Here is a 27,408-nt window from a genome sequence, read left to right on the forward strand (position 1 = left end):
TACACAACTCGCGACTACGACTTCTATGTAGAATAACCTTAATGCTTTGTATACAGTATCGCTTTAGACGGTCTTGGCAGGATAGAGTCGGAAATCCAACGGGTCAAAGGAAAGGAAAGGTCTTGGCAGGATGGTAGGAATACGATTCGAGCGTCATCGATGCTCTCCCAGCTCACCGTAGATTGCCGACATTGCCCGACATTGCCGTTGGCTTGGTTCAAGTTGGTCGGCGAAGTGGTGCGGTGCGGTGCGGTGCGGTCCGGAACGGATTACGGATTCTGGCGGAAACCGGAGCCGGAGACTGGAGACCGGAGATACAGAGATAGACATCGATATACTTACATAGACGTGGCTTGGTCGCTGGACTCGCTGGTGGAGCACGGCGCTCGTCGTTCTACACGCTAAACCACCGCTCACCGCGCAATTTTCACGTTTCGTAGCCGCACGTTGTCGGACTCTCGGAGCAGTGCCGTTCACTGCCTCTTTAGCATTGGAAAACTCGCGCTCGGCACGCGTACGGTACGCTAGTGCGAGGAGTACGCGCGTACTCCTTATTCCTTATCGCTCCTTATCTCGTTCGCACAGTATTGTGATCCGCCGATAGTACGTCGCGAACATTGGCGCGAAGCGAACAGTGAGAACATTAAAGAACAGTCTTGGTCAGTATCGTCACTGGTCCGACTGGTCACATCTCGCATCACAATCACATCGTCAGTCTTCACTCTTCGTGGAGCAGTTGGGGGTTGGGGCACGTCGTCCGGTCGTCGTTCGTCGTTCGTTATTTGTAATTTAGCCTAGCAGCCTAAGCACCTAAGCGAGGTTTGTCGCTTGTGCACAACCGTGCGTTTTTACGTTTTTGCATTTTCCTCGTCTTGGACAGTCTTGAAACATAATCGCGGGACCGACCCTTTGCGCTCTGTGCCCTATGAGATCTCTTCGCGTTGCCTACCTGCGATCGTCGTCGGCCGTCCTCGCAAGGAGGTACGTTCATCCATATACATATGTATGTATTTCATAGTGGGGATTTCGAGTAAAGCGAAGCTTCTAGTTCTAGGTTGAAAGATGCTTAGATGCTGGTTAATACGCGTGTAACGCACGTTGGAGTTCCGTATTATACCGTCATCAATGTTTCTCTCTCTCTCTCTCTCTCTCTCTCTCTCTCTCTCTCTCTCTCTCTCTCTCTCTCTCTCTCTCTCTCTCTCTCTCTCTCTCTCTCTCTCTCTCTTTCTTTCTCTCTCATATATACATATATTCTTATTATACAAGCTTCTCCTTTTCACCCTTATTATATACAGGATTATACAAGAGAACGTATCAACACGGATCGTTAACGTTCTTCATATTAGAATTAGATAATCTAGATTTTATTTTTTACGCCGACGGGACTAAAATAAAATTTTTGCCTCGATGTCTACTAATTTTTTTGTGCGCATTTTTAGGTTATTTAAGTAGCAACGATGTCCGTACACTACAAATTTAAATCTACTTTGGACTATGATACCGTGTCGTTTGACGGACTGCATATTTCGGTGGCAGATTTGAAAAAGGCCATATTTCATCAAAAACGTATCGGCAAAAATACAGACTTTGATCTGCAAATTACAAACGCGCAAACAAAGGAAGGTAAATGTCTCACATTGTTATGATATTCTTTTCTTTTTGCTTCTGTCCCACGAAACTATGCTACTGAATACTGTTAATCATATATATATATAATTCATAATATTCAATAATTATATTTTCTCGCCAGATTATACGGACGATAACGCGCTAATTGCAAAGAATACCAGTCTTATTGTCGCCAGAGTTCCATTAACGGTACAGCAGAAACGTTCTTGGGATCGAAATGAAACTCCTCCGTTTAGTAATGTAAAGGATGAAACTAATTTAGGCAGAGCCGTAGATCTCACGAGATTAGACGGCTCAGAGGAGGATAAAATCCGTGCCATGATGACGCAGTCGACTCAAGACTACGATCCATCGAAGTACGCTATTTTCTATTGATTTACACAGAAGAAATACTTTTGCACACGAGCCAAATTATATGTGTATAAAATATAGATATAGAACCAAAGTAAGCAAGGTCTGATATATGTATATTTAACATTTTGTTAGTTATATGAAAATTCGTGGAGCCAATCAGACTGGGGATGTGCCTGCAAATTATCGTTGTTACAAATGCCACCAGCCTGGACATTGGATAAAAAACTGCCCACTGGGCACGAATCAAGAGCCGATTGAAATTAAGAAAAGCACTGGTATTCCCAGAAGTTTTATGGTACCAGTTGAAGGACCTTTGGTGCCTGGTGCTATGATGACACCTACGGGACACTATGCTGTTCCCGCTATTGATCAGTGAGTCTCGATTATACTGTGCATTACAAAATTTACATATATGTGCCATATGTACGATACGTCATATGAATAATACACATCGCTCGTTTGCTGCAACAATGACGTAACTCAAAAATTTTCATTTTTGAATCGAATTTTTGCCAAAAAAAAAAGAATGAAAATCAATACACCGAATGAAGAGCTAATATATAGCTAGATATTTTTGTTCCTCTACAATCGGTTACCGCACCAAAATCGCATTTAAAAGTAATGTTAACCAATTTTAATGATTCGAAACATTCAAACTGATTTTTTGGAAAATTTTGTTTCCCGAGTTATGTCATTGTTGTAGCAAATGAACGATATGCTGTATTAATAATTATTATTTTCTTTTTCCTTGTCTTTAGTCAAGCTTACAAGGAAGGTAAGAAGGAACGACCACCATTTTCGCAAGATCCAGAACCTGTGGTAGAGAAGCCCGAGATACCAGAGGATTTGTTATGCAATATCTGCAAAGATCTTTTAACGGATGCAGTGATGATTCCATGTTGCGGAAATTCCTTTTGTGACGAGTGTAAATGTTTATCGTTCAATTATCATATTAACAATTAATTATTGTTAATGTTTCTACGTTAAATCGTTACATTTATATATGTCTTCTTTTTTCTTTTTCTGTGATAGGTATTCGTACATTTTTGTTAGAATCCGAAGAACACGAATGTCCAGATTGTAATGAGAAAGATGTATCACCGGAAACACTTATACCAAATCGATTTCTACGTAATGCGGTAATGAATTTTAAGAATGAAACTGGTTACGCCAAAAGACAAACGTATCGGCCTCCCGCTCAAAATGCTGGACAAACCACTGTACCAACCGATCAGCCAAAAACTGAAACGCAGCAAGTTGCGGGTCACGTATCTTCTCAAGCTAAAACTGTACAGTCGTCCGTTGCTCCTGACGCACCGTCGCAAGAATCTGTAGAACTGCGATCCACTGATCCTGAATCTGCTTCGCAACACTTTCCAACCAACGTCTCTGGTTCGCAGCCACAGTTATCGACCGGTAAGTGTCTTTTGTTAACCGATGTTATCGTTTTGATGTACGTATAGAAAAAATAAATAGATCCACGTAATATAGTAATAGAGGATTCCGCAACATATATCGGACAACGCAATGAAAATGGCTATATCTTATATAACCATAAAGTTTCACGTTTGGTAATATACAACATAGTCTTGATTAGCTTGAGATCGGTACGTGACAGCGTGCGATTGTCATTTCTTGCTAAAAGTGTGGTATTTAGTTAATCGTGTTACAGATTTTTATATAATGATTCCGATAACACGTTTTAGGCACGTTAAAGTTTTAAAATATTTTAAAATTTATCAAAAGTCTACTTGTGTGGTTTACAATTGAACATCTACCTATAATATTTTGTGATATATTATTTCATAAGTCTAACAATAAGAAAAATATATATGTGATAGTATGACTATACGTGAAAATATTTTTACACGTAGCAAGACTTAAATTTTAAAGCAGATTTATTAATTTTGAACTTTTCGTAGTATTATTACTATTCGCGATAATATTTTTAACAGTTATTTTGTGCTCAAAATTTTATACATATATATATATATTACAGAAATGTATTTATATGTATCGTCATACGTATGACTTTAAAGTACAAATGTAAAAGAGTTATGTTATGTCTAAGATATATATACACGTAGTATCTTTTGAAATCACAAGGAATTATTATACTAATATTAAGATAATTTAATTGGAGTTAATGTGTAAAATATAAATATTATAATAATTTATCCATATAAACACAGAATATAATACATTATTAATTGAGTTATATTTATAGATGTTTATTCGTATAAATAACAATAAAAAATATTAATATGTGTACGTATGTGTATTCGTGTGCGTGCGCGCGCTTTTTTAATCAATTTTAATTAAATATTTAATACTTAAAAAAAAATTAAAATAATGCAGGCGTATTGATTAACGATATCTCTTTGATAAAATATTAAAACTTATGCGTGAATTGATCTATCTATCTATCTATCTATCTATCTATCTATCTGTCTATCTATCTATCTGTCTCTCTTTCGTTTCATCGCTCGTATATGAAATATTTTGTGATACGTAGCATATATATATATATATATAAACATGCATAGTGCAATGTGTGATGTTGAATACTACCTCGCCGTATATTTCTCGTACGTAAACAGAAAAGGCAGGCGCCATTATATCCGAGTATGTAATCAATGCAGTTTTGACTTTTCTGATTCATATGGCGCATAATACGTGAAAAAAGCATCGTCGCGATGGAACGTGCTAAATAACGTGTTTAATTTCGCTACAATCCATGTATTGTTGACGATGTATTTCAAGTTATGCCGACCAGCTGACGATATTAAGCACATAACCTCAAATGCACTATGAAAATAAGGAGAGAGCGCGAGAGAGCCCTGTACGCGGCAATTCATGGATGGATTTCATGAATGTATAGCTAATCCGCTCTCTAGTAAGCTATTATCGCTAATTTTATTCGCCTACTCATACGTGATGTGCTTCTGACAGCTCTGCCTGAATCCACTTCGGAGTCACACTTGCAAAGTGACTCGGTAACAAAACTAACAACTGACGAGGAAACTGAGGTGCCTCCTCCTCCAGGAACAGAGCCGCTACTCCCGATCCCCGCCCTCGTGAGTTCGCCAGAGAGAGAACGCGAGCGAAGCGATCCCTCTAGCCGCGATAAGAAGGAACGAGATAATGAATATTCGGGAGAACGTCAATCGAGAGAACGTCGACGAAGTTTCAGTAGGGATGGACATCGTGAAAGGTAAGTGGTGGCAAGTCTTGCTTCTTTTTTCTTTTTTTAGCAAACTTGCAACATCGCGAAATCTCTATCGCTACGTAAACGATGTAGCCGAGTTAAATTGCATTCCACTGATTTTTTGCAACAATTTTGCAGAAGTGGAGAGCGTGGTCGTAGGATTGAAAATTTACGGCCGTTAAATCGCAACCGAAATCGATCCTTATCGCCCAGGCACTCCCAGCACGGCGACTATCCATCCTCGAGCGTGGTGTTACCTCACTTGATGAACCCACCTCCTTCCAAAAGCTATCAGGGACATTTAGCGGACGATGGACATTATCCGCCTACTATGCATTATGACAGTGGAATACATAGATCTAACGAAGACCGTGCGGGCACTCCAACGGTATGTGAGAGCGAGAGTATTCTCTACGTAAAGAATTTGTTACTTGAACATTTTTCCTCATTAATTCCTCGCTGCACCTAACTCCGCTGTGATATTTCAGGTCGATGAGCCGCATTTGCACGTCCCTTCATCCGGCAATCAACCACCGTTATTGCCTTTTCCACCGGGCGAAGAGCGTATTCCGCCGCCGAATTACAATCAGCCACCGCCAAATGTACCTCCGCATAATCCTCCACTTTTGCCGGATCCTTACATGAGTCATCGAATACCGATATATCCACATCAGCAGGGGTCGCATTACGGACCGCCGAGGTACGATAGACCTTATCAGCAGCAGGGATATCGACCGTCTCAGCCACCCCGAAATTATAGCGGGCCACCGAGACCGATGAGAGGATTGCATCACAGTAAGCAATTTGCGTTCAATTCGATAGTTCATTTACTTAAATACAAAAACGTGTTTGATTTCTGAAAGCATTTTCTGTAAATTTTTGTTGCAGAAGCAAACACTTTAGGTAACAAGCAAACGGTTTTATTTGATTTTGACACTTATTCGTATTCTTTAAAGCATTACATATGATTCGTTTGTATGTACTTTGATTTGTTGGTTAGTATCTCATTTTATTTGTATTTTGTCGTTCGGTGAGATATAGAGAAATCTGTTGGTATATTTTTCTTTTCTTTTCTTTTCCTTTCCTTTTTTTCTCTTTTTTCCCATTTTTAGCAACTCGTTTGTATTTTGTTTCAGTGGGGTATAGAAATTTGCAACCACCGCCACCTGGACTAGGTAGAAATATACACAATGGGAATCCACCTGGGTAAGCTAATTTTTCATGAATCCTCCTTGATTAGTGAAAATCTTTAATTGTTCTTTGAAGAACAATTAATACGCGTACGCGTGCACTTATTATGCACCTATAATATACACTTTTCTGCAGAATTATTGACGATCCATTGGAAGCATTCGAACGAATGCTCAGAGAGAAGGATGAGAGAGATCGACGTTTAGGGAAGCACAGAAGAAGAAGCAGAACGCGATCTCGATCACGTAGTTACAGTCGATCTAGATCGCGCTCCTTTGGCCGCAGATCACCTTTTGCATCTCGCATCAGTCGATCTCGTAGTCCGCCGTCGAAGCGGAGATCGTCGAGGTCACCGTTACCGCTCCGACCTCGTAGTCGCACCCCAAAACGTAGATCGAGAAGCGGCAGCTTCTCTATCAGCAGGTATGTACTTGTGTAATTTTAATGAAAACAACGCGATATTCGCTGTGTCGTTGTGATCGATTCTTCAAGTTCATCTGACTTTGCAGATCTAGATCGTATTCCCGCAGTCAGTCACCAAGACTGTCTCCGTCGAGAGACAGAGATAGGGAAAGAGACAGAGATCGGGAGAGGGACAGAGAAAGAGATCGCGACCGTGACCGGGACCGCGACCGCGATCGTGATCGCGACCGCGACCGCGACCGCGACCGTGACCGCGATCGCGACAGAGACCGCGAGCGGGATCGAGATCGCGACTTACTGCCCAGATATCGATCGCCAGTCAGGTCACCTCCAAGGTATATCTCGCATAATATTCACCATCGTATAAAAAAACACCCAAAATGCATTGTAAATACGTATTGAGGTACGATTGCGAATGGCTTAATCTTTCAGATTTCAAAGAGAGAGGGATCGCGAGAGAGACAGGCCGCGATCACGTGAGCCTCGAGATGGATACAACACTTATTACGGCGACTCGCCGGCTCATGATTATCCATTCCGTGACCGTGAGCGCGATTTACCGCCTAGGGAGAGACCACTGCCGAGATATCCTATAGGAAGAAATCAGCCGTCCCAACACAATATACCACCGTTGATGCCGCATCTAGTCACTGGAGGTCACCCACCACCACCACCACCGCTTATGTCATTGGGACCTTCGCCTACGGACAGGAAAGACTATTATGATTCCTACAACAGGTATTTTCGCCTCAATAGTATTTTCATTCATGTACACTACGCTATGCAGATGATCTATCGACATGTTTATGCCACTAGTTTATTTAAGCAAAATAGCTCCGAAACTATGGCTATTGAATTATACAAAAGCGATATGACATATCAATCGAATTGTCTTGTTAGCGAGAAATGCCGACGCACAGAAACGATCCTGAAAGTTATTTTGACAATCCATATATAAATTAAACACGCAGCTACATTGCATAAATTTGACAATAAGCATCTCTATGTTCCATCCAATTTTACATTGATAGTGTATTGTTGCTAAATTAAGAGATTATTTCCTAAAATTTTCCTATGCATACAATATGATATATAGTACAGTCTCTATGTATGCCAAGCGTCTCAGCTCGGACGCAACATATATATGTTTATGTATGTATTGTACCGAGAAAATACAAATGCCCATCAATTTCAAAATTGCAACAATATACAAATTCTTAAATATAATTATTAAAATATAAAAGTTACGAGAATTATTAATCTTTTTCCGCGTCTTCCGTCTTTTGTGCATAAATTTTTCTTTAGCTACATTTATTTCTTTATAATTTCTTAAATTATTATTATTTATTTTTCTCTGAATGAAGATATTTTATTGTTCGTATATATAAAAAAATTATTGAAGAAAAAAGTTATTGAATATTGTAATATAATAAAGCGCATAAAATATGTATTGATATGTGGAGCTTTTGCTGTATGTCAAATTTATGCAGCTCATATATTTTACTACAGCAACGTTTTAATTTTTACAAGAGTGATACGTTGGAAATTGTATGCTGTGAGATTATTATGTTTAATTAATTCGTATCTCGTGATTGTACAAATCGATACATTTTTCTTTATATACTTGTATGCTACTTGTGAATACTGAGAGAAAGACTGAGTTAAAAAAGATTGCGTTTTCAACACCGCATACTTAAGATACTTTTATATCTCAAAAGTAAATTGTTACTTGATCAATTTAGGACAATATTTTTAGGACAATATTGATAGCATATTATGTTTGGGACAGTAATGAGAGAAAATAAAGTATGCTAATGAGAGTGTGATTTATATGCACAGCGAAATTTTTCATCCATATAAATTTTTTTGTATTTTTTTATGTATTTATGTTTTGCTATAGGTCTACTTTTGACAGAGATTTTTTACGTCAAGTAATAATCTACAGGGTGTTTTAGAATTGCACGGCACTATTTTAGGGAAATATTTTATAGGTCAAAATAAAAAAAAAGTTTATATAAACATATGTCCTAAACTTATTTATTAGTAAGATATTAAAGAGTAAAGATTATGTTTAACAGTAAAACATTTAAAGTGTGTTTTCGAAGTGGCCACCGTTTTGTTGAATTCTTCTCGCATGCCAATAGGTCTACACAATAAACTAAAGACTTCATCCAACCCCTAACGGCGTTAGACTATTTTCTATTGGGGGGTTGGATGAAGTCTTTTATTGTAGACCTATTGCCACGCAAGAAGAATTAAGAAACCGCGTAGTGGAAGCTGCAGCCACTCCAGCTGCAGGAATAATCCTGATGCTATAAGACGTACCAGAGAAACATGGATACATCGTGCGGATACTGCATTCAACAAAACGGCAGTCACTTCGAAAACTTTAAATGTTTTACTGTTAAACACAATTTTTAGTCTCTAATATCTTACTAATAAATAAGTTTAGGGCATATGTTTATATAAACCTTTTTGTTTATTTTGACCTAGAAAATATTTCCCTAAAATAGTGCCGTGCAATTCTGAAACACTCTGTATATTAAGATTAATAATTTTTTAAAATATACATGCGCTATCGCCTATACGTACACCTACAAAACACACAACAAACACACACTCACGCAAAATACATATACACAATACACATACATGTCAATATTTAACTATGCTCGTGCGAATCGTATCTATATATTTACGCGAGATCTCATAATATTTAATTATTTATATATATTGTAATAATGTGAAAATAACAATATGTTTATATAGTTGTATTAAATATGTTATACATATATTTGTATGAATTAGTATGTATGTATGTATGTATGTATGTACGTATATATTTTTGTATATGTTATATCTTATACGTTATATTTCATACGTACAACGTATTTAGAATGTACCTAAGTATAATGTAATATTGTCACTATTGTAAATTTCTTTCTACATTACGTTATTTCATTAACTGCGATTCATTAATTTACGTGTGCATTTAATTATATACAATATTTGATAATTATTATACTAGAAATATCAAGTAAGAAATTAATATACTAGGAAGATCAAGTAAGATCTATTTCTAGTTTAATAACTTTACTACATAATTAAGTCTTGTTATAAAAAAAATTCTTAATTCAAATTTAATCTCGATTCGCATATTATGTAACATAATGTATTATATAAGGATTATATATACCATAGTAAGCGTACTTTATTTATCTACGAAATAGCATTACAATATTATTGAATTATAGTTATATTATATAATTATAATTGAATTATAGTTGTAAAATGCATATATATGTATAATTTGCAGTGTTTTATACATGTGTTTGTGTGCGTGCGTGGATGTGTGTGTGTATGACGTGTGCGTGCATGCATGTGTGTGTGTATGACGTGTGCGTGCGTGCATGTGTGTGTGTGACGTGTGCGTGCGTATGAATGTGTGTGTGTGTGTGTGTGTGTGTGTGTGTGTGTGTGTGTGTGTGTGTGTGTGTGTGTGTGTGTGTGTGTGTGTGTGTGTGTGTGTGTGTGTGTGTGTGTGTGTGTGTGTGTGTGTGTGTGTGTGTGTGTGTGTGTGTGTGTGTGTGTGTGTGTGTGTGAGAGAGAGAGAGAGAGAGAGCGTGTGTGCGTGTGTGTGTTACATGCATATTGTGAAATGTAATTAAAAAGTGCAAAAAGAGAAGAAAGAAGCAAAGAAGAGTATCGAGGACCATCGTGGAGAGAAGCTAGCCAGCTGATTGACACATCTGCATGGTTTGTGAATCAGGTGAATTCAGGGCCAAATCAACATTTGTAATGAAAAAAAGCTTGTTTCCATTTATCTTTAATGTCAAATTTGGGACACGTTACTGAAAATTTATCATATCATAATATAAACAAATCAAACGTAAATTGGAAAAGGCTATTCGACGAATCCGGCAATTTCTTAATTTATATATCTGTACTTATTTGAATATTCAGGTGATTCTAGTTATGAAAATACATATTTTTTATTATACCTTAAAGCAGTTCAAAGTTACAAATGTTGCTTTCTGTACTTCATAATTTTATAATTTTATAATTAATGATTTTAACAAAGTCTCGGCAATAGGTGATTGCGATTACGTCCTGTTTATTCTTTCAGCTTGTATGGAGGTTAAAAAGGTGCAACAGTCTTATAAAAAATTAACACATTCCTGTCTCAATTATTTGAATTTTTATTAAATAGGTGTCTTCCGTACACCGCAGGTATAGCAAATAAACCTCGGGATTGGCAGAAGAATGGAAGAAAATTTAAGGAACAAATTATTCTCTTGGTTACTTTTTTCTCTACGAGTACTTTAACACGATTAATTTTCTCGATATAGCTAGAGATTGCATAAATTCGTTACTAACAACTATTCTACGCGTTCTTCGCGTTCTTCGCGCGCTGTGTCATATTTTCTATAAAGACACATCATGTATTTAAGATAGGAAATGAAAAAAGAGAAAGCATAAGCATATATCTAATGTTTAGCAGGATAACTAACATATCAAGTGCTGTACTGACTTTCTGTCAACAGATATTCCGGACCTCCGCCGCCGCAGCGTTTTAGCAGTCCTCTGAGGGATTCTTCGTCACATAAGCGATTTGACGACGTAGCACCGCCTGGTACTGAGGGCTATTACGATCTCTCGCCACCGGGTGTCGAACATTCCGAGAGACCGTCGAGGGACGATCGTGAAAGGCAACGCTCCCTGAGGGATCAGGAAGATAGAGAGCATTCGTCGAAGGATCGCGATAACGACGAACGTGATAGATTGAGAGACGATAGGTAACGTTGTTAGACATTATATCGAGTCTGAGATGACTACTCTTTAATAAGAAGAGCATTCTCTCTAATTACTATGCATTTCACCCTAAAATGAAAAAAATATAAAAATATAAAAAAAAACTCGCAATCGCATTACAAAGGAATATGTATTTATGATGCATCTTGCGTTTCAAAAGGGGTCGCGAACGTGAGGATCGTATGCGCGAGAGGGACGACAGAGATCGCAGAATCGTAAACAGAGATCGCGAGGATCGCGACAGGCAGGTTCCGCCTAGAGAACATGAGGATAGGATACGAGAGAAAGACGAGCGCGACAGAAGAGAAAAGGATAAGGAACGAGACGATAGACACATTCGCGATCGTCGAGATGATGATAGGCATGTCGAGAAGAAAGATTATGACAAAGACCGGTACGTTCTACATAATCCAAGTTAAGCAATACCATTGTCAATTAAAATCATTGTTAATTAAAATTATTCAGCTTCTATTGTCATGGATCAATATGGATGGATGTAAATTTTAACATGTTTGTTACCTTAAAATATCATGCTCGGAAAAAGCACATGCATCCTTAAGTTAATTTGCAATTTGTTGCAAATGTGTCATTGCAAAGAAGATAATAATCTTCCTATGTGATATGTATTGTTACAGTTATAGAGATGATCGAGATCGCCATAGGCAGGACGACAAGAACCGGCTGCGAGAGAAGGAGAGACGCGAACGCGAATACGAGCCAGAGAAAGACAGAGATCGTCACGAACGATACGAGAGACGTTCGGTAGAGCGGAAAAAGAGCAGGAAGAGCCTAAGTCCATACTCGCAAAAGTCCAGGGGCGACCCTAAAGATTTGTCGCCAGAACGAAGTACGAAGAAGAAGGAAAAGGACCACGAGGAAAAGGTGGAGGAGAAGAAGAAAGAGAAGAAGATAAAGGAGAAGAAGAAGAAGAAGGATAATGATGAGAAGGAGAAGAAGAAGAAGAAGAAAAAGGACAAGAAATCGAATCAGAAAGAAGCAGCCAAGGACGATCCGTCGATCAAGACGATGGAGACGGACGACCTGCTGGTCGAGAGTAAAACAAGTAATGATACTTTGTCTTCGCCGCTCAACAAGACCGACTCCGCGAAGGCGTGCAACGAGGAGGCTAACATACAGAATAGGATCGAATGTATCTCCAACCAAATATCTATCGTGCCGATCAAAGAGGAATTCGAGGATAAGTCTTTGGCGATGAATCCGGAACCGCCGGAATTCAACGAACCCAGCCCTGGCAGTGGTCGGCTAGATCGTGCGGAATTCGGCACGAATCCACCGAATCCAAACTTTAAACCGATCCCGGAACTCAAGTCGGATATGAAACCGATCGACAGCCTGTACGGAGGATTGGACGACACGGAGATTAACACTGTGATCACGGAGAAGTATTCTCTACTCTCGGAACACTCGCAGACCGAGACTAAGGAAGCTATCACCGTGCTGGCGACGGAGAAATCACCAAAGAAGGATGAGTTTCTGGCACCACTACCCGAGTTGTCCAAGTGGGAAAGAGACGATACGATCGAAAAAGCCGAGGACGACGACGACGACGACGACGAGGCGAGCGGATCGCCGACGGAGAAAACACAGAGAGAGGACGAGCCGAAATCGACCAAGATGGTCACGTCGGAGGTGCTGAAGCGTGCGGAGAACGCTATATTCCAAAAGGCCATTAATGCGATCCGACCGATCGAGATCAAGAAGATCAGCGAAAGCAGAAAGATATTGTATCAGAATCCTGAGCCCAAGGTGCTGGAGACGGTGGAGCCCGCCAATCGAGAACCGCGAAAGAGCGTCAACGTGACGATCAACGTTGGTAGAAACGAGAGGAATGTCGAGATCACCGAACCGGCGAAGAAAGCCAAGCTCGATCGTACCAAGTTCAAACCCGTGCCAGAGACAGCCTACTCGCCGACCAGGCTGTCCGCCAAGGAGAGACTCGGTGAGAAGATCGAGGACGGCAAGGAGAGAAAGGTCAGTCCTACAAAGGGATTCGTGGAGAGGCGTGACGGCAAGAACGAGAATCAGTCGAGAAGTCGATCGCCCAGGAGGGAAAAGAGGCTCTCCTCTCCGCTCTTGGAGTCGCGACGCGTAGAGTCCTCTTCGTTGGGTTTAACTACGACGAGCGGCGAACGAAAAGTTTTCTTGGAAGAGAGAAAACGGGACAAAGATAGAGGCGATCGGTCGAAGGAGAGATCGGATTTCCGAGGCGACAGACACGGCAGCGAGTTGAAATCCGAGAGGGAGAGTAGAGTCGATTGCAGAACGGACTTTCGTTCCAATAGAAACGACGCGAAAGGAGAACGCGTGGATAAGGATCGCGACAAAGAACGAGACCGCGAGCACAGAGGTAGGACACCCCCCTCGGCTAGCGCGTTTAAGAAAACGGAAATGTCAAAGGTCAGCTTGTTGAAATCGAAAGATGACGAGGAAGAGAAGAAGCGTGACAAGAAACCGCGGGAGGAAAAGAAGAGAAAGAAGGAGCACCGCAGCAGGAGCAAATCCAAGGAGCATAAGAAGCGCAAAGAGAAGAAGCACAAGAAGGATAAGGATAAAAATCAGGAGAAGAAGCAAAAGCACAAGGAGGCCGCGATCTCGAAGGACAAGTCGGATGGTGGTAACGAGACCAAGATCAGTTACGAGAACGTTGAGCCGCCTATGGCAGAATCGTCGAAGAAACAAAGGAAGAATCCGAGACTGGTGTCCGATCGCAAGCGCAGTATACTCGACGAGGCGAGCTTCGAACCGGATTATTCAGCTTCGGACTCGGAATCGGATGGCGAGGAAGGTAATAAACCGTCACCCGCGAAGAAGCTGAAGCTTGACGAAACGCAATTGGACAAGGAGATGGAGATTAAGTCCCCGAAGAAACGATCAAAGTCCAGTAGCAGCGAGGACACGTCCAGCAGTTCCGACACAACGAGCTCCGACTCGGATAGCAGCGACGAGTCGCATAAGAAGAAAAGAAAGAAGCATAAGAAGCACAAGAAGAAGAAATCTGCCAAGAAGGATAGCAGTTCGGACTCGGACACTTACTCTGATTCGTCTGACAGCAGCAGCGATGAAGAGAAACATAAAAAGAAGTCGAAAAAATCAAAGAGCAGAAGCAAGCAGTCAAAGAAGAAGAAGAGATCCAAGCATAAATGACATCACTAGATGTCTTTGACGCTCGATCAAAGAGAACTTTACCTTTTACTTTTTACCTTAGAAAAGGCCAGAACTCTTTTTTTTCTTTTAGAATATTATTAAATATCACGGAAACCATTATTAATATTATTTTGTACTTTGTTGCTACAATTCGGCGTGTGACAAAGTTTTTTTTTTAACAGATGTCCTTTAGTAATAGGGTATTTATTGAATGATTTATTGGTATACAAATAAGTAAACACTTTCAGCACACGAAACAAATTAACAGTTCGAGGAGGAGAAGAATAAGAGAAAAAAGAAACAAATGTTGGAAACACGTACAATAATTAAACTGTTCTAACGTGAGAGAAAGAAAAGAAGAACACGATGGCCTTTGCATAATTATCACGTTCCGACTTGATATGTTATTAAAAAACTATGTACACACACGCGCGTATGTATGTGTAGATATACACATATATATGTGGGTGTGGGTGTGCATGTATATATGTAAGCTTATTATTACAATAAGCCATGTACATTGTAGCTGATGTAATTTTATGGCAATTTTGTCAAAAAGCGATAAGTCTTTGAGAAACTTCATAATTATATGATGAGTATAAGAGGACAATTTTATTTAGAGAGGATCTCTGCTGTCTATCTATATACATATGTATTTCCCTCTCCCTCCCTCTTTCACTTTCCACCATTATATTGTACTTTCGTAATCTAATGTCAATATGTAAGAAAAATCACAAAATAAAATGAAAAAATCTTTCAACACATATTCTTGTATCTCACCAAACACATAAACATTCAAAGAAATATAAACCTTGCATTCCTTATGCGAAATTGTACATTGTGATACAGCTTTGTTGTTATATTAACAAAGAAGTTGCCATGTATACCGATAAGAATACTGCTTTGTTTTTCATTATTTATTGCAACAAGTATAAACCATCTAAGTTTGTGCTATATGTTTTCAAGTTTGTACATATATATATATATATATAAAAAGATATAAGTGTGAGAGATTTGTATGTGTGTAACATACGTAGGAAATAAATAAATAAATCGCATTTAAAAATCGCAATTAAATGTTGAATAATACATGCTCGTGTAGATTTTATAATTAGGTATTTTTTAAGCTAGTAAATGTTTGTACGAGTCCACATAATAACGGTAGGTTTTTGCTCTTCTCATTGTCTTTTACCCCTAAGCCTTGCGCAAGAAGCTTACGATCCAAGCAACGTTTGGGAAGATCGCATTCTGGAAAAAAAAATCTTTTATTCAATCTCGTTGCCTGATCGCGCGCGATTAAATGCATTTGCAATGCAAATGCAAATGCGATACGCACGGTCTATCGTTATTACTTAAATGTGACGATATACGTGGTGTTGCGTGTATATTCCATAAAATAATATACCTGCGCGAAATACAGTGGAACTGTATTTGTAACCCATCCAATCCAGATATTCTCTGACGAGTTCATTGAGGAAAACAATATCGTGAGAAGGCTTGACAGTTTTTGACTTGCTCTCTTTGCTAGAACAATCGAGCAATTTTATCACTTCTGTACGCATTTCTGCTTTTATCCGATCGAGATTTCCATCGGCCTTTAGCGATTCTCGTACAGCTACAAATTGAAAAGGCAAGCAAAGGTACGGATAAACGTCTTTCATATTTTACACATTATGCATGCAAAGAACACATTATACTAACGTGGGACGAGTAGCGTACATATATATGGTATGAGAAAAAGGAGTAACGAGAACAGACAAACAAAAATGAACATAAAACACACAAGCACGAGTTTCCAGTCGCGATATAAAGTATAGAAATAATGAAGCGTTACTTGTCAGATAATTCCGTAATTGTTGATTTCATACAATAATATTTATACATACAATATACACATTAATGTGGTTATATACCATTTACTAAATCTTTTTCCGTCGCCATTTCACCCAAAGTTTCATTCAATATTTTTCGGAAATCCAAAATATAAAAGAATTACACGGAAAATGCGGTAATTGAGCCGAGGAGCGAACGTACCGCCTATCAGTTTAAAACTTTTGACAATTCTCGCCGAACCATGCGTCAGCGTCCGCGTCAGCCAGTACCTAACCTAACCTAACCTAACCCAACCCCTACCAATCTACCAATGCCAGTGCCGCCACCCAGTGACAGTTGGTGCCGCTGGTGACAGTCAGTATACTCACTGCTTTGATCAATCGTAGAATCGCATCGTATTCCAAATATTCGTATTCCAAATTGTATCCCGCACACATCTTCGACAAGTAAATAAATAAATAATGGCCGATGAGGATTTCGATGGAGACGAGTGAGTAATCGAGAGTCTCTCTTATTTGAGGTTTATTCATTAATATATATTTCTACTTGTATGTGTATTTCCGTAATATCGATTAAATATCTGGTCATGCTGTTCTCTAATTTATAGACGTTACTCTTTTTCGTAGGCGTGAAATAAAATAGATGGGAAAAAAGTCAACGGTTAAATACTATTGAAGTCAATACGATTAACGCAGGCATATTCGCCGTCGGCGGTTAACCTAATCTAACTGTCGTAACTGTTTTATAGGGTCGCGGATGATTTCGATGACGTAGACGACGAGGACAACATTGAATTGGAGCCTCAGGAAGATGATGGTGAAAACATCGAATTGTTGAACGCCAACGAAGCTACCGGCGGTGTCCAAAGATCAAAGAGGATAACGACTAGATATATGACCAAGTGTGTAGTTACGTAGTATAAGAAGTACGAGGTACAAGTAACGAGTAGCTTCCCCTATATATATATATCGTATAATTTACATTTTAGGTACGAGAGAGCAAGAGTTCTTGGCACAAGAGCGTTACAGATAGCAATGTGTGCTCCCGTGATGGTAGAGTTAGAAGGCGAGACAGACCCGTTGCAAATTGCTATGAAGGAATTGAAGCAACGAAAAATTCCTATAATTATACGCCGCTACCTGCCTGATAACAGTTACGAGGATTGGGGCATTGACGAGCTAATTATAATTGATCATTAATCTCGATTCATATTTTTCTTAATATAATTATATTTATTATCTATACACACACACACACGGAATAAATAGTGTTACGCGTGGCAAAATCTCTCGTTCTATCTCACTGTCTTTTAGATTATGCTATAGAGGTAAAGAATCATATATTAGGTTCCTTATTTTCCCTTTATAGTCTACTTGAAATGTTGAAATGGCATTTTATACTTGTAGCGTTTTTTCTTGGCTGCACTATCGCCCTGCACTGCCCTGCACTACCCAATAGCGTTGCATTAATGTTGCACTAGTGTTGCACTAGTGGGCAATAGTGCAGCCAAGAAAAAACGCTATTAGTATCTTACAGTTACGTTTGTGTTCTGTAATTGCGCGCTACGCGACACGTGGAACATATTTAATATGTTCAGTAAATTTGCATAGCTTAACGTTGCGTTAATTAATTTTTACTTTAATCGTCCGAAAATATTAATTCGGTCTCATCCTTGTAAGTAAAAATAATAAAAGCCCATTCCCCGCTTAAAGCTGCATCCCCATGGAGATTGAAATAGCGGAACGGAACTAAAACGAAGTCGCACTCTGATTGGCTAATCTCCAGGTGGGGGCTCTCAAGATGGGATATTAGCCAATCGAAGGTGTTCCGTTATTTCTTTCTCCATAGAAATGCACTCTAAACTTGGTCGGAAGTGGCCCTACTGCTCGGCTCGGTGAAACACTGGCTCCAGGCTCCAGGTTAGGTTGCTCCAGAGTCCCAGACTCGGTCAGCTCGGTGCTGTTATTCGTGTTAATTGCTGTTGGTCACGATTTAAGAATAATTTGACGGCATTGACGCAAGTATATTTGACCGCGGTACTTAAAGACATTAAGATAGTCAAAATGGTTTTAAGTCCGACCACAAAACAGAGAATAGCCATCGTCCTGAACGTGAGCAAATTCGTATTTCAATGGGGATTTATTCCTTCTATCCTCTTTTTAGGTAAAATCTTAAATCTTGCGAAGTCATTTTGCTCGCACAATGAAATACTGAAAATTTAAATATTTCATTTTAGGCTTCAGCAAGGGCGCAGACCCAGGCATGCCTGAATTAACCCTTATGAAGTAAGCGATCGTAAGAGACCTTTGCCACGCGAAAGCGTCATTCTTCAAACCGATTGATTTTCTAACATTTTGCTTCTTTTTTTTTGCAGCTTATTATGGCAGTAAGTCCTACTTCCCTAACCCCATCAGACACGTTCGTTCTGAAAGAAATCATGGGTATCATTGACGTTACATGGATACGTTTATTTGAGGTTATAACGCAATGTTTTCAATTATCAAATTAATGGATCGCATCTCACTAAATAAATGTTACGTTATTGTTGATTAAAACCGAGCAATATTGCCAATGTTTCTTTTTTTTTATCGTACTGTAATTTATGTTGTACACCTTTTATCTCCCGAGAGATATTATTGTACACGCGTGCGTGTATATACTCGTATACATGTATAAAGATACATACAAGCGTCACATGCGTGATAAATACATAAAAAGTAAATATATAATTTATATTTTAGACAGTACTGTAAAGCTGGATGCACAATGAAAAACAGGCAATAGGAACAGAATTTCCAAAACGTGTTGGATTTCTATTTTCTATTGCCTGTACATACCTAACCTAACCTAACCAATTAACTAAAATCAAATCACCGTGATTGGTCAGACAGGCAACAAAGAATAGAAATTCAACGCGTCGGAAGTTGGAAATTCTGTTCCTGTTGCCTGTGCTTTTCATTGTGCGGTTGATTGAAAAATTCCTTTCAAAAAATTCGTTTCACACGTACGGCCCGTTTATCGTATGTGTCGTGTCATTTGTTTTTTTTTCTCTCTTTTTTTTTTCTCGACGTGTTGACGCGTTCCCAAACTTATCGGAATCACGCGCATGTCGAAATCTCAATTCCCATCTATATTCCCGTTGTTGTGTGAACACGACATATATTTTAGTTGATTGACCAATCAACGAAAGGCATTCAAAATTTTGAAAAACCGTTTGAAGATGCTGCTGCGGAGCTTCACTGTTATTCACGGTTTCCAACTCCAACTTCCAACGTCGTTGATCACGCTGGTTGACGTCGATTGACTCTCATCTCGCTCAGTCTCGCTGGAGAAGTAAGTGCTCTCGAAGAAAATCGTATCCTGAATTTTCGAAATTAATAATTATGAGGAATGTAATGTCTCGGTGATCAAAAATATAAGTTCTCTCCTAGATGTAAAATTATTAAATTAAAGAAGTTTAACATACCGGAAAAGAAAAAGTTGATCACCAGCACAGCGTGACATACATGTGTACATACATATAAATTGACGTGTGTACGTACAAGTACAACTTACAAAGTATTTTTCAAACTTCGATATAAAATATAATCTTTTTAAAGAGGCACGATACAAGTGCATACGTGTAAGTAAGTCATTGTCAAGGGGGTCACACACATATTTGCCTTATTTATTATCTTAATTACAGAACTAGAATAAAAGTGTCAACTATGCTTGGAGCGGACAACGATGAGACTCGTCGTCAATTAGCTACGCATGCATTGAAAGCCGTCAGCAGTTTGGAGTGCTTGCACATTTCCGAAAAGTTAGTAAAAGACGTCACAACATTGCAAATTGTGGAAAATACAAGTGACGATGGGGAAAACACTTGCAAAGTTTGGTCGATGACAAATACCAAAAACGAAAACGAATGTAAAGAGACCGCGAAGAAATCTATGGAACTGATGCCACCACCGAAATTACCAGCAGCCTGTAAATCGGTAGATTCTGTCCAAGATCAACAAAAGTCTAAAAGTGAAAACAGCGGAGGAGTAAGAGATAACAAGAGTGAAAATGCTCGAAAAGTCAGCGGTACAGACACGAGTAGTGCGAACGAGGAGAAAAGCCAAAAGAAATGGGTATTGACAGATTTCGATATCGGCCGACCTTTGGGTAAAGGGAAATTTGGCAATGTATACCTGGCCAGAGAAAAAAGATCAAAATTTATAATAGCCATGAAGGTGCTTTACAGATCGCAAATAGAAGACGCGAAAATCTCACATCAAGTACGGAGAGAAATAGAAATCCAAACCCATTTGAGGTATCAATTTTTTCAATTTCTATTCTATTTTCATTAGCTGTATATTCTAAAAACTTGCAACATAAAATATATACGGGAACAATTAAGGAGTCATATCTGATACAAATGTTGTCTTTCGTATAGGCATCCAAATATTTTGAGGATGTATGGATATTTTTATGATGACAAACGAATTTATTTAATATTAGAATACGCACCAAAAGGTGAACTTTATAAAGAACTGAGTAATCAACCCAACAAACGATTTGACGAAATAAGGTAGGAATTTCTTATCGGAAAGGTATTCTGTCGCAAATTGAAACAAATTGTGTACTTAGGTTGTAATTTCTATATACTTGTAGGACAGCCACGTATATAGCTCAATTAGCAGATGCGTTAAAGTACTGCCACAGCAAGAGCGTCATCCATCGTGACATTAAACCTGAAAATTTACTCCTTGGAGTAAACGGAGAATTGAAAATAGCCGATTTTGGATGGTCGGTACACGCTCCTTCCTCTCGAAGAGACACTTTATGCGGCACCTTGGATTACTTGCCGCCTGAAATGGTATCTGGGAAAACGCATAATCATACAGTTGACTTTTGGAGCGTTGGAGTGTTGTGTTACGAATGCTTGGTTGGCAAGCCTCCTTTTTATGCGGCAACCAACGATGAAACTTATGTAAACATAAAAAGATTGCGATATACATTTCCGAGTTTTGTTAGCCAAGATGCAAGAGATTTAATTTCAAAGGTAAGACAATTTCAAATCCGTTGCTAATGCGCTAAAACTTGATTAACGCTTAATTAATTATATTTCAGTTGATAGTTATTGAACCTGAAAAGAGATTAGATATGGACGGCGTTCTTGCACATCCTTGGATTGTAAAAAATTTCAAAACAGATGAGGCATAAAATCTTCAATCCTAAACAATATCTAATTATGTTAAGAACCTGCATAAGTATTGTAATAAATAAATGTATTGTAATTTTTGATTATCGTAAATCAACGGAAGTTGGCGATGCATCCATATTATTGATTATGTATTTGAAATATTCCTTTATACATATATAGAGGATTTTGGGATACGTGGTTAATATTTAAGTTTTAGCTCATACCTTTGTCGAACGAGAAGCGATTTATTGAAACGATATGAAATATGTCACGCGATAACGTTGCCATTTTTTTAATATTTCCACGATATATTTCCTGCTTTTTAATTGATTGAATCGGTACGAGTCAAATATGATTGTAGCTACAAGTAGGGAATGTATGAAAAATGTGTATTGAAAGTATTCAAGTAGAGCGTAACGAAGAACTCACAAGATTGATTTTATTTTGAAACACATTTATTTGTACACGTAATTAAAGTTACACATACAATAAAAAAAGGAGATTATTGTTAAATGTAATTGAATGTTAGAAAACAAACTTTTATCAACTAACGGAAATCTTGTGATCCTTTAAAACATGCTACTCTAAAAAATTTATATATATATACATATATATATATATATATATATATAAATTTTTTTTATTTATCTACAGAGAGAATAACGAGGTGTTTTAACCGACTGTATTAACTGTATATCTTGAAACAATAAATCATCAGTTAATGATTAATGCAGTCAACGTTAAAAACTTTTTTTGTGAGACATAAATGCGCTGAAATTAAACTGCACCGTTACGGGAGAGTCTTTCGTCTTTTCTGTGTGAAAGTTTTTATATAAATTTTGGTTTCGGAAGAATTCTTCGGCGATTCTTATAGGCTCTTAATAATTATACTTTTTAAGTTTCCATCGGCTCCATGACTACATCAACGATTGGTGCATCTAGTGGCGTATCCATTGGCGTAACTTCAGGATCAGGATTCTTCCTAACCGAGTACAACTTGCTTAACTTTTCGTAATGTTTAATATCCTGTAGAATTTATATTACTTCTATTATATTTGTGTCATCTGATATAGATTTGCAGATAAATCAAATCAATACTCGCCTTCTCGCGAACGGACGGGTGCACTTTATCGAATGCCTGAAAAATGTGTCGCATCGAAATTTCTGGCTTTCCGAAACCAGCTATTATTTCCTTCAATGCTTCCATACCAGCCTCTCTTATCAAGGCTGCTAAATCTGCACCAGTATAACCTTCACACCTATCGTCATATGCGACTTGATTCAAGTCGACGTCTGAAGCAAGTTTCGGTCTCGTTGCATTCTACGAGTTATATAATTGACGTATTACGTTATCGGGAGAAAATACGCTTTTTTTAAACGGACAAAACAGATAAATGTTTTTCTCTCTTTCTCATACCTTTGTTACCGCGCGTAAAATGTCCACTCTGTCTGAAGCATTCGGAAGACCAACGTATAAAATTTTATCCAGTCTTCCTGGCCTCAAAACAGCTGGATCTATAATGTCAGGTCGATTACTGGCTGCCATAAGGAATACTCCTTGCCGGCCCTCCACACCGTCCATTTCTGTAAGCATTTGATTAACGACGCGCGCTGTCGCGGAATTCTCGCCTTCTGTTCTCTTAGGACACAACGCATCTATTTCATCGAAAAATATGACGCATGGCGTTGAATTTCTCGCCCTTGAGAAACATTGACGAACTGCTTTCTCACTTTCGCCAACATACTAAAAATAAAAATAAAAATGAAAAAAATCAAGACTCACATTTTGAAACACAATATACTTATAACGCACAACGCTGAAACTTGCCATATTTAAAAGTTCTGGTCCTTTAACAGAAATGAAATTGATTCCAGCTTCATTGGCGACGGCTTTGGCCAGTAATGTTTTTCCGCATCCAGGCGGACCACACAGCAATACCCCACTGGCAGCTGTTATACCTAATATATCACAATATTCAGAATATTTGACAAGAGCCTGCAATAAATAAGTAAATTTATATACAATTATACATGTGCCAAAAACGCCGTAAAATGCTGTAAAATAAATAGCGTAGAAGCGAAGTTGTGACTGAAGAAATGTAAGGTAAATGATAACGTTGATCCCGTTTTTCAGGAATTCGTGTTACAAAACCGACAAATAAAATAACAGCTATTCCTTCGCAAGAGACGGAAAGTATGAAGAGACAGAAATATATTGATATACTCACGAGAATTTCTGTTTGCAATTCTTGCCGTATGTCTTGCAACGAGCCGACATCGTCCCACGTTACATCGGGAACTGTCGCAAATCCTTCTCTTTTCGCCGAAGGTTGAACAATGCCTACAGCAGTCACAAAATCACTGTGCTCAATACATAAGGTCGATAGACGTTCCGAGGAAAGTGGAGGTTCGGTACGCAACCAAGCCAACAAGGCTGACAAGTCTGTCGAAGGTTCCCGTATTACGTCCATTTCAGCCGATTCTGGGATTGGACCTTTAGGTAATTCTTTTGGAACCGTGAGATCGTTTTCAATCGTAGCAGGGACTTTGGCCGCAACACTAGTTTCGATTAAATTTTCCGAGTTTTCGGGAATTTCGGGAATTTCAACTTGTTTATCCACTTGTTTCTCGACATCGGTCACTTCGGATAACTTTGTTTCCTGTTTTGATCTACTTAGATCCTCAAATACTCTACAAACAATACACACCATAAAATACGTACATATGCGCGTGCACGCGTGTATGGGTAAAAACCATGTGCAAAAAAGATTTACCTATCTACAGCAACCATGGCAGCTTCCCTAATTAAAGCAACTAAATCCGCACCTACAAAACCTGGCGTAAGGGAAGCTATCGTCGACAAACTAACATCGGGAGCCAATACAACTTTTTTAGTATGCACCGCTAAGATTTTAACTCTCGCTTCTCTATCTGGTATTCCAAGGCACACTTCACGATCGAAACGTCCCGCTCTTCTTAAAGCAGGATCTAATGACTCAGGTCGATTTGTCGCTCCGATCACCAGTACTTTATCTCCATTTTCGTTTAAATTCAATTCTAACAAGAAAACAGAAGGAAAGAAATGTAGCTTGAAATAATGTGAAACATAATAATGGAAACATAAATATTTTACCATCTAAACTTGATAATAATTGTGCCACAATTCTTCTTTCCATTTCTCTTTGAGCCGTAGCTCTATTTGGCATGACGGCATCTATCTCGTCCACGAAAACGACGCACGGCGCAAGAGCTAAGGCTTGCTCGAATAATTCTCTGATACGAGCTTCGCTTTCACCAGATATCCCAGTCACAAGCTCGGGTCCTGCTACTTTTAGTAGAGGCATATCTAATTGCTAATATAAAAAAAATATAAATTATTAATTATCGTGGATTTTCCTATTTTTCTATTTAATTGCATGCAAAGACGAGAGAGAGAGAGAGAGAGAGAGAGAGAATGGGACAGATTCAAATATATATATAACTTCAGTTTCACACGCGTTCATGGAATGTAACAAAAATGTATTTACTGTTCTATTTATTATAATAATTTGTGAATATAGCATATACTTTAAACGTTTTCTGGAATTAAATATTATCTTACTCCCGCAACTGCATGTGCCAGTAACGTTTTCCCACAGCCAGGTGGTCCATGAAGTAAAAATCCCCTTGGTGGAGGTGCACCAAAATGTTTGTATAATTTTGGATGTATCATATGGAATAGTAATTTGCAGACAGTTTTCAAAACTTTGCTACTAACTCCTACATCAAGGAGTGTAACTTGAGACTTCGCGATAGGTAAGGTCTTCGCCCTCTTTGCGACTGAAAATTGTCCATTGCTATTTTCCTTGTCTCTTTGTCGTTTTCTCGTAGCTTCCACCACTAGTGGCTGTTTCGTGGCTTTCGCAGGCTAAAACAACAGAAACAGGTAAGAAGTGTGCGCTTTATCCTCCAGTCTGATTCTCGCAAAAATTTAGCACGGTAAAATCTGAATAATAAATCGCATGAAAATACGTACTATTTTTGATTTCACGGTTTCTGATATTTCTGGTTTTTCTAGTTTTGCTGGTTTTGAGATAGACGTTTCTGGCTTCGCTGCGGCAGTCTCTTGTTCCGCGCTGTTAATCGGCTGTTCTGGCTTAGCGATTACTACTGTTTCCGGTTTTGAAGTGGCAACCGTTGAAGCAACCGACGCGGGCGGAGATTCTACGGCTACCGTACACCCAGGCTCAGACGTCTTTACGTCTTTTTCAGGCTTGGAAGAATCAGCTTTATTAGCGCCATCGTCGTCGCTACTAATGTCTATCAATTCCTTATCGCTCGAGTTTCCATTCTGCTTGTATTGCTTCTTTTTATACATATGTAACAACATGTCACCTATCGAAGTACGTTGCGAATCTGACTAAAATGACACGCGATTTGATTACAAATATAATACAACACGATGTAATATAATACGAATACGAAGGATAATAACAATAATAGATCGAGAACGACAATAATACCTCGACGTCGACATCCTCAAAATCGTCGTCGTCGTCGTCATCGTCGTTGTCGTCGTCGTACGTAGAACACTCGCGTGTCGATGGCTTCTTGGAAAATATCTCGGTAAGCTCGTCGTACGCTTTACGTACCATCGCACGGAACGCCCCGCGTTTCTTACCACGATAATCTCTGTATCGCCTTTGCAACGCATCTGCCATCTCATTCACATCGATGTAAATTTTATTTTCATTTTCGTGCATGTACTGCGAAAGATAAAGACGTAACGTCAAGGAAGTTGAACTTGCAATGTTGCAATCGTCTAACGCTAAACGATCGTGTCGCGCGCAAAAAAAAAAAAAAAAAGTTGCGCGTTCAATATTATTCTAGTACGCACAGAGAGATAACCTCGACCTCGACGCGCGCGATTTACGTTACCGTTTGCACGCGATCAATCAACGATTGAGTCCGGAACAGCCTCTGGTCCATCCTGTGCTTATTGTCCACGTCCCTCGATCTGTAATCTCCACTCGATCCTTGCAGCGGGATAATATCGATGGACGAGTTCAGTTTGCCCATCTTCTGCATCGTTCCAGGCGAAATGAGAAAACGAGGGAGACCGTGAGAGGAGAAACACCCCGCGGGGGCCTCGGGTCGCCGATCGACTCGACTTTCGTCTTTCGTCTTTCGAATCGCACACTTTCGTTACACACGAGCACGTAATCTCACGTCAATCCGTCAATGCGCGTCGACGCTCACTTTTAGGTCGGCTAGGTGCTAGGTCTTACCCGTATTAGAGGACTCTCTCCTAGAGCCTAGAGGCTGGTGCTCGCGCGTGCCCACGCGTGCCGCGATGCCAAAGGGCCCGCCCGCAGGGTGCGAACGCGAACGAAATGTGGCGAAATTTCAGCAACGAATTATACGGAGCGCGGAGCGCGGACTGGACTACAGGACACTGGACAGCACTGGACAGACGGACCGCTGCGCGATGCCGCCGCTGCCGGCGATTAGAAATCGGAGTCAATCAAAGTGATCCCCTTGTCTCCGGAGTTATCAGTTCTCATGTTCTCAGGAGTGCTCAGGAATCTGAAAATCTGAACACCCTGAACAGTTCTATTATAGAGTGGTGGTCGACAATCGAGTT

At 39.2% G+C, this 27,408-nt stretch overlaps 6 protein-coding genes across 11 annotated transcripts; 4 read left to right on the forward strand and 2 right to left on the reverse strand.

Moving 5' to 3' along the window:
- The first annotated feature begins 52 nt into the window (after positions 1-52).
- On the forward strand, positions 53-14,849 carry LOC143898096 (uncharacterized). Of its 2 annotated transcripts, XM_077407226.1 has the most exons (16): positions 53-981; positions 1,440-1,623; positions 1,751-1,985; positions 2,116-2,355; positions 2,742-2,908; positions 3,016-3,399; positions 4,936-5,197; positions 5,330-5,579; positions 5,680-5,986; positions 6,328-6,397; positions 6,518-6,805; positions 6,892-7,140; positions 7,238-7,543; positions 11,350-11,601; positions 11,778-12,011; positions 12,253-14,849. In XM_077407226.1, the coding sequence occupies exons 2-16, from the start codon at positions 1,458-1,460 to the stop codon at positions 14,780-14,782; spliced, it is 5,940 nt and encodes a 1,979-aa protein (XP_077263352.1). In that variant the 5' UTR covers positions 53-981; positions 1,440-1,457; the 3' UTR covers positions 14,783-14,849. The 2 variants fall into 2 exon arrangements, with proteins under 2 accessions (XP_077263352.1, XP_077263353.1); XM_077407227.1 differs by lacking the exons at positions 53-981; positions 1,440-1,623; positions 1,751-1,985; ... (1 more) ...; positions 2,742-2,908; positions 3,016-3,399 and adding an exon at positions 4,628-4,858.
- Positions 14,850-15,258: 409 nt separating this feature from the next.
- On the reverse strand, positions 15,259-16,860 carry LOC143898101 (centrosomal protein 20). 2 transcript variants are annotated; one of them, XM_077407239.1, is made up of 3 exons: positions 16,696-16,860; positions 16,188-16,397; positions 15,259-16,030 (listed from the first exon to the last, which is right to left on the reverse strand). In XM_077407239.1, exons 1-3 carry the CDS (start codon positions 16,721-16,723, stop codon positions 15,894-15,896), a joined length of 375 nt encoding a protein of 124 aa, XP_077263365.1. In that variant the 5' UTR covers positions 16,724-16,860; the 3' UTR covers positions 15,259-15,893. The 2 variants fall into 2 exon arrangements, with proteins under 2 accessions (XP_077263365.1, XP_077263364.1); XM_077407238.1 differs by lacking the exon at positions 16,696-16,860 and adding an exon at positions 16,484-16,650.
- An 81-nt stretch (positions 16,861-16,941) lies between these two features.
- On the forward strand, positions 16,942-17,900 carry Rpii18 (RNA polymerase II subunit RpII18). The gene is made up of 3 exons (XM_077407240.1): positions 16,942-17,105; positions 17,364-17,516; positions 17,604-17,900. The coding sequence occupies exons 1-3, from the start codon at positions 17,077-17,079 to the stop codon at positions 17,812-17,814; spliced, it is 393 nt and encodes a 130-aa protein (XP_077263366.1). The 5' UTR covers positions 16,942-17,076; the 3' UTR covers positions 17,815-17,900.
- A 618-nt stretch (positions 17,901-18,518) lies between these two features.
- On the forward strand, positions 18,519-19,187 carry Tom7 (translocase of outer membrane 7). The gene is made up of 3 exons (XM_077407242.1): positions 18,519-18,778; positions 18,852-18,900; positions 18,990-19,187. The coding sequence occupies exons 1-3, from the start codon at positions 18,679-18,681 to the stop codon at positions 19,003-19,005; spliced, it is 165 nt and encodes a 54-aa protein (XP_077263368.1). The 5' UTR covers positions 18,519-18,678; the 3' UTR covers positions 19,006-19,187.
- Positions 19,188-19,329: 142 nt separating this feature from the next.
- On the forward strand, positions 19,330-22,494 carry LOC143898098 (aurora kinase C). Of its 3 annotated transcripts, none has more exons than XM_077407230.1 (5): positions 19,330-19,948; positions 20,301-20,912; positions 21,036-21,170; positions 21,254-21,644; positions 21,713-22,494. In XM_077407230.1, exons 2-5 carry the CDS (start codon positions 20,323-20,325, stop codon positions 21,803-21,805), a joined length of 1,209 nt encoding a protein of 402 aa, XP_077263356.1. In that variant the 5' UTR covers positions 19,330-19,948; positions 20,301-20,322; the 3' UTR covers positions 21,806-22,494. The 3 variants fall into 3 exon arrangements, with proteins under 3 accessions (XP_077263356.1, XP_077263358.1, XP_077263357.1); XM_077407232.1 differs by lacking the exon at positions 19,330-19,948 and adding an exon at positions 19,955-20,237; XM_077407231.1 differs by lacking the exon at positions 19,330-19,948 and adding an exon at positions 19,955-20,149.
- A 144-nt stretch (positions 22,495-22,638) lies between these two features.
- Smid (nuclear valosin-containing protein-like smid) lies at positions 22,639-27,389 on the reverse strand. 2 transcript variants are annotated; one of them, XM_077407229.1, is made up of 11 exons: positions 27,053-27,389; positions 26,288-26,530; positions 25,801-26,184; positions 25,387-25,692; positions 24,919-25,138; positions 24,560-24,842; positions 24,014-24,476; positions 23,614-23,781; positions 23,203-23,529; positions 22,888-23,106; positions 22,639-22,811 (listed from the first exon to the last, which is right to left on the reverse strand). In XM_077407229.1, exons 2-11 carry the CDS (start codon positions 26,525-26,527, stop codon positions 22,680-22,682), a joined length of 2,742 nt encoding a protein of 913 aa, XP_077263355.1. In that variant the 5' UTR covers positions 26,528-26,530; positions 27,053-27,389; the 3' UTR covers positions 22,639-22,679. The 2 variants fall into 2 exon arrangements, with proteins under 2 accessions (XP_077263355.1, XP_077263354.1); XM_077407228.1 differs by having other exon boundaries at positions 26,703-27,389.
- Positions 27,390-27,408: the final 19 nt, after the last annotated feature.

This window comes from Temnothorax americanus, unplaced genomic scaffold (assembly GCF_048541705.1).
Source record: "Temnothorax americanus isolate GAGA-0224 unplaced genomic scaffold, ASM4854170v1 Scaffold22, whole genome shotgun sequence".
Taxonomy (NCBI): Eukaryota; Metazoa; Arthropoda; class Insecta; order Hymenoptera; family Formicidae; genus Temnothorax; species Temnothorax americanus.